The sequence below is a fragment of the Microtus ochrogaster genome (assembly GCF_000317375.1).
Source record: "Microtus ochrogaster isolate Prairie Vole_2 chromosome 6 unlocalized genomic scaffold, MicOch1.0 chr6_random_2, whole genome shotgun sequence".
In the NCBI taxonomy this organism is placed as follows: domain Eukaryota; kingdom Metazoa; phylum Chordata; class Mammalia; order Rodentia; family Cricetidae; genus Microtus; species Microtus ochrogaster.
Window position 1 is genome coordinate 8,301,241 of NW_004949095.1, and position 9,586 is coordinate 8,310,826.

Consider the following 9,586-nt stretch of genomic DNA (forward strand, 5'->3'; position numbering starts at 1 on the left):
GGCTCTTCAAGCTGATGAGGGAGAGGGACTTAATCAGGGGAGGGGGAGGGAAATGGGAGGTGGTGGCGGGGAGGAGGCAGAAATCCTCAATAAATAAAAAAAAAAAGAAATAAAGAGATATATGTATGTATGTGTATATGTATAAAAAAAAATTCTACCAGGAAAGTCTTACAGCTGTCAAACACCCTCAGTAATGTGGCAGGATACAAGATCCACACAAAAAATTAAGTAGCCCTCCTATATACAAATGTTAAAAGGGTCAAGAAAGAGATCAGAGAAACATCACCCTTTACAATAATCACAAACAACATAAAATATCTTGGAGTAACACTAACTAAAGAAGTGAAAGACCTATTTGACAAGAATTTTAAGTCTTTGAAGAAGGAAACTGAAGAAGATATCACAAAATGGAAAGAACTCCCATGCTCTTGGACCTATAGAATCAATACAATAAAAATGGTACTCTTACCAAAAGCAGTCTACAATTTTAATGCAATCCCCATTAAAATCCCAACAAAATTCTTCAAAGACCTTGAAAGAACACTACTCAAGTTTATATGGAAAACAAAAAACCCAGTATAGCCAAAACAATTCTGTCCAATAATGGAACTTCCTTCCGGAGGCATCACAATCCTTGCCATCGAGCTCTGTTATGGAGCTAGATATTGAAAACAGCTTGTTATAAGTGTAAAACCCAAGTGGACCAATGAAGTCTAATCGAAGATCCTGATATGGATCCACACTCCCATGATACCTGATTTTTGACACAGAAGCTAAAATTCTACAATGAGAAAAAAAAGAAAGTATCTCCAAAAAAATGGTGCTGGCATAATTGGATGTCAACATGTAGAAGAATACAAATAGACCCATATCTATCTCCATGCACAAAACTCAAGTCCAAATGGATCAAAGATCTCAACATAAATTCAGTTACACTGAACTTCATAGAAGAGAAGTGAGAAGTAACCTAGAACACATGGGCACAGAAGACCAGTTCCTAAATATAACACCAGTAGCACAGACACTGAGAGCAACAATAAATAAATGGAACTTACTGAAATGAGAAGCTTCTTTAAGGCAAAAAGACACAATCAATAAGACAAAATAGTAGCCAGCTGGATGGGAAAAGATCCTCACCAAATCCATTTACGACAGAAGACTAATCTCCAAAATATATAAAGAACTGAAGAAACTAGACATCAAAATACCAAATAATCCAATTGAAAAAGGGGGTACAGCTCTAGACAAAGAATTCTCAGCAGAAGACTCTCAAATGGCCAAAAGATACTTAAGGAAATGCTCAACATCCTTCACCATCAGGGAAATGCAAACCAAAATGACTCTGAGATACCATCTTTTACCATTTAGGATAGCCAAAAAAAAAATCAAAAACACCAGTGATAGCTTGTGCTGGAGAGGATGTGGGGTAAAAGGAACACTCATCCATTGCTGGTGGGAGTGCAAACTTGTCCAGCCACCTTAGAAATCAGTATGGTGGTTTCTCAGAAAATTGGAAATCAATCTACCTCAAGACCCAGCAATACCATTTTGGGGCATATACTCAAAGGATGCAAACTCATACCACAAGGACATCTGCTCAACTATGTTCATAGCGGCATTATTCATAATAGCCAGAACCTAGAAACAACCTAGATGACCCTCAACTGAAGAATGGATAAAGAAAATGTGGTACCTTCACACAATTAAGTGGTTAAAAACAATGACATCTTAAAATTTGCAGGAAAATGGGTGAAACTAGAAAAGTACATCCCGAGTGTGGTACCCAGACCCAGAAACATAGTACGTACTCACTCATAAGTGGATAATAGACATAAAGCAAATGATAACCAGCCTATCGTCCACAACTCCAGAGAAGGTAGGTAACAAGGAGAACCCTAGGAGAAGAACCCTTGGGAAGGGGAAATAGACAAGAACCCCTGAGAAAATGTGGAGCATGGCGGGGGAGCGAGAAGGAAGGGCATAAGTGAAGTGGGAAAGGAGAAAGGAAGGAGGGTCCTTTCTCATGAAGGAACAGGATGGCCAGAGAAGGGGGGGGAGAGGACAGAGAGGGAAAACGAGGAAAGAGATACTTTAATTGAGGAAGCCATTATGGAGCTAGCAAGAAACCTGGCACTAGGAAAATTCCCAGGAATCCACAGGGATGACTCCAGCTAAGACCCTAAGCAATGGTGGAGAGAGTATCTGAACTGGCCTTCTCCTATAATCAGATTGATAATTACCTTAATTGTCACCATAGAAACTTCATCCAGCCACTGATGAAAGCAAATGCAGAGATCCACAGCTAGCACTGGGCCAAGCTCCCAGAGTAGAGGCAAAGAGAGGGAGGAGCAATAATATGAGCAAAGGGGTCAAGACCATGTTGGGGAGACCCACAGAAACAGCTGACCTGAGCTAGTGGGGAGCTCACTGACTCCATACTGAAAGCGGGGAAACCCGCATAGGCTCAAAATAGGCCCTCTTATTGTGAGTGACAGTGGTGTGCCTGGGGCAGTTTGTGGGGCTATTGGCAGTGGCACCAGGATTTATCCCTAGTGCTTGAACTGGCTTTTTGGAGCCCATTATCTTTGGAGGAAAACCTTGCTTAGCCTAAAAATAGTGGGGTGGGCCTTGGTCCTGCCTCAAAGTAATGTGCCAGTTTGTTGACTCCCCATGGGAAGCCTTACCTTCTCTGAGGAGTGGATGGGAGATGGGGTGGGTGGGTGGAAGTTTGGGGGAGCAGGAAGAGGGGAGGAAGAGGGAACTGGAATTGGTATGTAAAATAAGGGATGATTGTTTTTAAAAAAGAAAGGAAGGAAGGAAAAGAAGGGAGGGGGAGGGAGGGAGGAAGGGAAGAAGGGAGGGAGGAGGAAGGCTCGCTTTAAGTTAACATCACCGTTTTCCTTTTGCTACAGTGAAACACGACACCATGACCATAAAAGCAAATTGGGGAGGAGAGGGTTTATTAGGCTTACACTTCAGCATTGCTGCTCATCAATGAAGGAAGTCAGGACAGGAACTGAAGGAAGTCAGGGCAGGATCCCAGATGCAGAAACTGATGCCGAGGCCATGTTTAAGGGCTTCCTTCCCCTGGCCTGCTCAGTCCACCTTCTTATGGAACCCAGGCCCTGCAGCCCAAGGGATGGTACCAACCATGACCTGGGCCCTCCCCCATTGCTCACTAATGGAGAAAATGCCTTACAGCTGGATCTCATGGATGTATTTTCTCAACTGAGGCTCCTTCCTCTGATACTCTAACTTGTGTCAAGTTGACACACAAAACCAGCCAGTACATCACCTTAAAAAGTTGAAAGTGTGCCCAGGAAAATTTCTCATCCAAGCTAATAATAGAACTAAAATTTTTATGTTCAAATATCTAATCTTTTTCATTCCAGGTTGATTATATGGGCTCATAATCTATCACTATGCTAATATTATTAATTTATTACAGAATTCAATGGTACATCTTATATTACAGTCCTCCTTTCTGTACTCATCACACACAAACGCATCCTTTTTCTGATTACCAGGCCATGTCCTTAAATAAGTTTTATACATCATCTGGGATCAAAGGCATGGGATCCCAAGTGCTGGGATTAAATACGTATGCCACCACTGTGGTTAACTAGCGGCTAGCTCAGTACTCTGATCTCCAGGCAAGCTTTATTTGTTTGAACACAAAATATCTCCACACTGGACTGTTTTAAACATTTCTTGATTCTAGCTTTGTGGTTTGTCCATATCAGTTTTGTTTGGATGCTGAAATTCAAGGAAAAGACCAGTAATATTACCATATTTAGTTTAAATGCAAAGAAATTAAAAACAATCACATGATACCAATTGCTTCATTCTTGTGGAATGTATCAAACGCTTTTTATTTGGCTTATGAAGTTCAGTGGAGCCAAACCTTCCAAGAGTCTCATGGAATGCATACACAAGTTAGTGGTATGTTTTTTCAGTAAATGTTAATTTTTTTCTAATCTGGGGAACGTTTCTAAAGATTATTAGCCTTAAGTAACTCTTATTCACATTAATACGGTTCTTCCTATCATTTTCCATTGTTACAATACTTCCGATAGGTTCAGGCCATATTTTGCAACACCTTGGCCAAAATTGGAAGCAGCACCTTATGTCAGAAATACTTAAATAAAGAAAATTAACTTTAAAACGATATGACTTAATTGTGAGGGCTTTGATGCTGTTAGTTTAACTTCACTAATGAAATGCTTGCGATTTTACATTTTTACGATAATGGTAAAATTTTATACAATGATAAAAGTGGGTTAGATATTTTCAGAGAAATATATGCCTTCAAGTGAAAAGTCAAGGAAACGTCAGTTTATGTGAATCACCTCGCCACCTGTGGTTTCAGTGGATTATTTCCTACTAGGTGTAGCGTTATGTTATTGGTTCATAAAGATTTCTCTTTTTCTCATTTTGAGAATGAACAACAGAAAAACTATTTCTCCTTTCTCTTATGAGTTTAGTGTTTGGCACTAAGAGTTGAGCTGATCGGCTACATCCCAGTTATTTTGAACTTCTCTGATGATTTAGAAGATGCTAACAGGAGGATTTACACTGGCAATCTTCTCGCCTTAGCTGTCTCAGCACCATCAGACCTGGTTCTCAGTTTATTGCTCTACTACTCTACTTTACAGCAATAACGCACGTCAGTTATACTACATTAACTCAGAAATCAGTGGGCAGAGATCTGATTAAACAGCCTCAGGGCAATCAGGCCCTGAAGTTTCCAGGTGAGGGTGGCAGATAAAGCTCTGTAAAGAATTTTTAACCCATTCCTTAAGAATTCCCAATTTTCTCACCAAATCTGCCACTGATGATGATGAAGACTTGTGAGGCTTATTGCTTCTGCGTAGAACAGTAAAAGTCTGACTGGATATCAGGGCAGCTACCTGGGTAGGAGTATGGGGATTGAAAAAGTAAGTAATGATAATAAAAACAACAGTGAAAATAAAACAGAAAACACAGGAATTAATTTCCACTTGCTTAAAATATCTAGATCACAAAAGGTAGGAGGAAGATTAAAAAAAACCTGCATTAACAGGATACAAAGAAATGAACATACTAGTTGAAGGTTGAGGGCTACATTCATAGTTAAACATTCTGTTGCTAGAACAAGACAAATCATGCTCACACCTTAGACAAAAGCATTCTGTAGGCCAACCACTCCCTGGGTGGAATCATTGTTATCTCCTTAAGGAACTAGGAACTTTGTTTGTGGTAGAAACAGATAACCTTGAAGGAACAGAAGTTCCAACTCTCTGATCTTCAGACAACAAGGTGGAAATAGGCTCACAGTTTTGGATCTCCACCCAAGAAGAAGGCTCAGGAAGAGCCCGCTAGGGGAGAAGGAAGGAGAACCTAGCCAGTAGCATGGTGACTCCAGTCACATGTAGTCCAGTCTATGGTGGTGGCTGTTAAGCCACAGGCAAAAGGCTTTTTCATGAATCCATACCACAAACATTGGGCACCAAATGTGGCAAGAATAATAAAAACCCAGAGCAGGTTCAACATGAAGATCAGAAAAGCAAAGCAGTCAATTGCTAGAGAGCTCTTACCTCCACAAAATCTTCAGACTGGAAAGTGAGCGAGTGCCTATCTCATCCTGCCTTATATTCCTCTCTAGTGCTGGGATTAAAGCCATTCACCACCACTGTTCAGCCTCCATGTATAACCAGTGTGGTTGCTGGGATTAAGGGTGTGTACCACACTGCCTGGCTGACTAGTGTGGATAGCTTTGCACTCTGATCTTCAGGCAAGCTTTATTTATTAAAACACAAATAAAATACCATTATAAACTCTCTTTCTGGTTTGGGAAAAAAAATTCAATAGGAATTCTTCTCCAGTCCTCCCACACTAAGTTGGGTATCCTGGTTCTGTCTGGAATGAGATACAAGGTTAGGTTTTGCTTGAAAGGATGACTGGCCAACTGTGTGAATGACTAAATGAGTGAGGGGAAGTTTGGCCAAGGACGTTGTTAAGGTTTTGGTCCCTTTAAGAGACAAGCCACACCCACTCCCCTCCCCATCCCCTGAGGCAGGCTGATCTTCAGCTCTGCTTCTGCCTCTCTCCCCACTTCTCTACTTCCCCCCTTCTCTATCTCTTTCTCCTCCTCCTCGTCCTTCTTCTTCTTCTTCTTCTTCTTCTTCTTCTTCTCTCTCTCTCTCTCTCTCTCTCTCTCTCTTTCTCTCTCCCCCTCTCTCTCTGTCCCCCCCTTCACCCTTCCTCCTCCATAAACCCCTGAATAAACATTCAGCCTCACCCTGTATGTCGTGTCTATCCATGTTTCTGTCTTCTGCCCACCTGCCATGTGTCTCCCTGCCTGGGACCAGCCATTGCTCTGGGACCAGCAGCCATCTCTGCCTGGGACTGGCTGCTCCCAGGGCCCGCTGTCTGCCGCCACATGGCCCACTGCCACTGCTCTGGGACCGGCAGCCATTTCTGCCTGGGACTGGCTGCTCCCAGAGCCTGCTGCCTGCCACCACGTGGGCCCACCGCCACCATTTGGGACCTACAGCATTTCTGCTGCCTACTGCCGCGGGGATCTGGCAGCATTTTTTAAAAAAGAACAACAGACGTTATCTGCTTTCTTGATTTTGGTGCTGCTGTTGTTTTGTCTGTTCTCCCCAAAATGAGGCTAGCGTGTGCTCACTCTGGCTAACTTGATTAAAATTCTGCCCATTTCTCAGAGTTCTGTCAGTAGGTAACTCCTTCTGCATGTTGCTGTTAGTGGTTTGTCTTTTATTTAATTTATGTTTTATTTTTATTTATTTTTATTTTTTTGGTTTTTCGAGACAGGGTTTCTCTGTGGCTTTGGAGCCTGTCCTGGAACTAGCTCTGTAGACCAGGCTGGTCTCGAACTCACAGAGATCCTCCTGCCTCTGCCTCCCGAGTGCTGGGATTAAAGGCGTGCGCCACCATTGCCCGGCTATGTTTTTTTTTTAAAGAGTCTCCTTTACTCTCTAGGCTGAGAAATTTCTAGTCATACCAACCCACATGTAGAGTCCCCCCTCTCCCCAGTCATTCACTTGGTGCCTCTCCTTCCTGGGGCTCCACAGTGGGCAGTGGTTCCTTGTAAATGGACAGCTCCCCAGATTGGGGTCACTTTACATGGTAAGGTCCTTGGGACCTTGGCCAGGGCATTGCAGCCTCCCAAGTGCCTGAGAGCAGGCTGTACCGTTTGGTCTCCCTAGACTTGTTTTTTTTTTTTCCTTTACAGACATCACTGTCCTTCCTTGGGAGTGGGCTGGAAGCAACAACTTGGAGTTGTGGTTCTCAACCTTCCTAAGGTTACGACCCTTTAATATAGGCCATGTTATGCTGATCCCCTACCATAAAATTATCTTTGTTATTGCAATTTTGCTACTGTTATGAATTGTAATAAACATTTGTTTTCAGATGGTCTTAGGGGACCCCCATGAAAGGGTTGCAACCCACAGGTGGAGGATTGCTGACTTAGGGGAATGGTGTCATCCTTTTCTGATCTATGCTCCTTTCTCTTGTAGACCAGGCTGGCCTAGAACTCACAGAGATCCACTTGCCTCTGCCTCCCGAGTGCTGGGATTGAAGGCGTGCACCACCACTGCCAGGCAAAGGAAGGCATGTCTCCCTGTCGGGGAATGACCGGCAGGGATACTCACCACTATACTAACAAGGAAGACGACTCCTTTCTCTAATTCAAATTTTTTTTTAACTGGAAGACCCAAACCCAGCTGCCCTCCTGGGATCTGTCCTCTACACCTGGGATGATTGCTAGCTACTCCTTCTGACTCTTTTTATTTCAGATAAAAGGAAGCATATTGGGGCAGTGGTAAGGAAGGTCTTTTTGGCCTTGCTTTTGAGACAGCTTTATCCAAGTACCCTGATTGGGACCCCAATGTGTACACAGGCTTTCAGTCCTTAAACATTTTCCACCTGTACGTTATAACTGGAATTTGGGGTGCAGCTTAAAAACCTCACTAATTTGTATAAGACCACTGAGGTTCCTATACAAGAACTCAACGTCCAAGAGTCCTGGGCCATTTTTTGAGTAATCACAATAAATAAATAGACAGATAAATAAATTCAGGACTAAAACCGCTCTTGATCCACTGAATCTGGAAAATGCAAGGGTATTAAATTTGGAAATTGTCAAAAAATTTCAAAAGTTCAAAAGCTAGAGGGTTTTGCAGGAATGTTAACCTTCAACTCATTGAGGAGGCCCAAAGATTTACAGTAACCGAGACACGAAAGGTAAGGGCAATGTCTGTACCTATCTCACGACTTTTTTGTTGTAAGCCTGTTTCTCCTCAGAATAGGGCTGAAATAGCACTCAAGGCAACAAACAGTCCCTAATCAGGGGGAAATGGGCCTACAACAAATAAGTCATCGGACAGATGAGACATTAGACGCTGTGAATTCTCCCCTGTATGCCCCACGTCCAGAAGATGATTCTGGCAAAAGTAGTCCTCCCAAACCAGCAAAGATTAGGTTTAGTTTGCATTCTCCAGGGAGGATTTTGTATGAAAGTAGGCTTGTTGCTTCTATGAAAACAAATCAGGAGTTATCAAAGAGGCTTTACAAACTATTACAGATAATTTAGATAAGTGATAAAGGGAACAGAAGTCAAATAATTTCCGGTACCATAAAATGTTTGAAACCCATGGCTCATTACCCTTTCACTGCCCTGGCTGGCCCCCTACTGCTCCTTTTCGTAGGCCTTCGGGAGCTAAACAAAAGAAGAAACACAAATTACATTCCTGCCACCTGCCATGCCATTGGGCAACAACGTGAAGGCTCAGGAGACCAAGACAAGCGATCTCAGTAGGTCCCAATTTGGATCCGCACGCGCAGACACCACTGCTTCGCACAGCCTCCGGTCCAGCAGAGCAATCTGCCAGCGTCCGCTCGGGGAGCTGCTTTTCGAGCGTCCCTGGTCCTTCAGACCAAGCCCGCTACAACTCCCTCCACTTCACTCCCTTCCATCCTTTGACCCTATTCAAACGGTCAACCCGCCGCAGCGTCAGGAACGAACCAGCTTCCCCTGCGCAGGCCCACACGCTAGGCCTCCCGGCAGAGCCCAGCGCCGGCCGCTGCGTGCGCAGCTGCCCCGGGTGCCCCGCCCCTTCCGCCGCTCGTGCGCAAGCCCGGCCGCCTCGGCGCGCCCGGGTTGGCTACCCCGGCGGCCTCCTCGGCAGTCATGGCTTCTCTGATGTGATAGTTTCCCCCGCCCCCTCGCGTAGGACGCGGCGGCGGGGCGGCGGTGGAGAACCCAACTTTATTGTTCCCCCGGCCCACCTCCCGGCGCGTCCTCAGGATGCTCGGGGGCTGAGCGCCGGGGGCGGCGGAGGGTCGCGGTCCGACCGGGCCCTCGCCTCAGAGCGCAGGACCAAGGGAGGGAGGGAGGGAGGGAAGCACCATGTCAGGTAGCCGCCAGGCCGGCTCGGGTTCCGCTGGGACGAGCCCCGGTTCCTCGGCGGCCTCTTCGGTGACTTCCGCCTCCTCGTCCTTATCCTCGTCTCCGTCGCCGCCTTCCGCGGCGGCCTCGGCGGCGACGCTGGTGTCCGGCGGGGCGGCTCCGGCCGCGGGC

At 44.9% G+C, this 9,586-nt stretch overlaps 1 protein-coding gene across 2 annotated transcripts in view; it reads left to right on the forward strand.

Annotated features, from left to right (window-relative positions):
* The first annotated feature begins 9,180 nt into the window (after positions 1 to 9,180).
* Cop1 (COP1, E3 ubiquitin ligase) overlaps positions 9,181 to 9,586 on the forward strand; it is a 139,842-nt gene continuing 139,436 nt past the window's right edge. For both annotated transcript variants that reach the window (XM_026787619.1, XM_026787620.1), the window contains exon 1: positions 9,181 to 9,586. This exon is cut by the window's right edge and continues 302 nt beyond it. In XM_026787619.1, coding sequence (XP_026643420.1) covers positions 9,416 to 9,586 — 171 coding nt within the window. In that variant the 5' untranslated portion in view covers positions 9,181 to 9,415.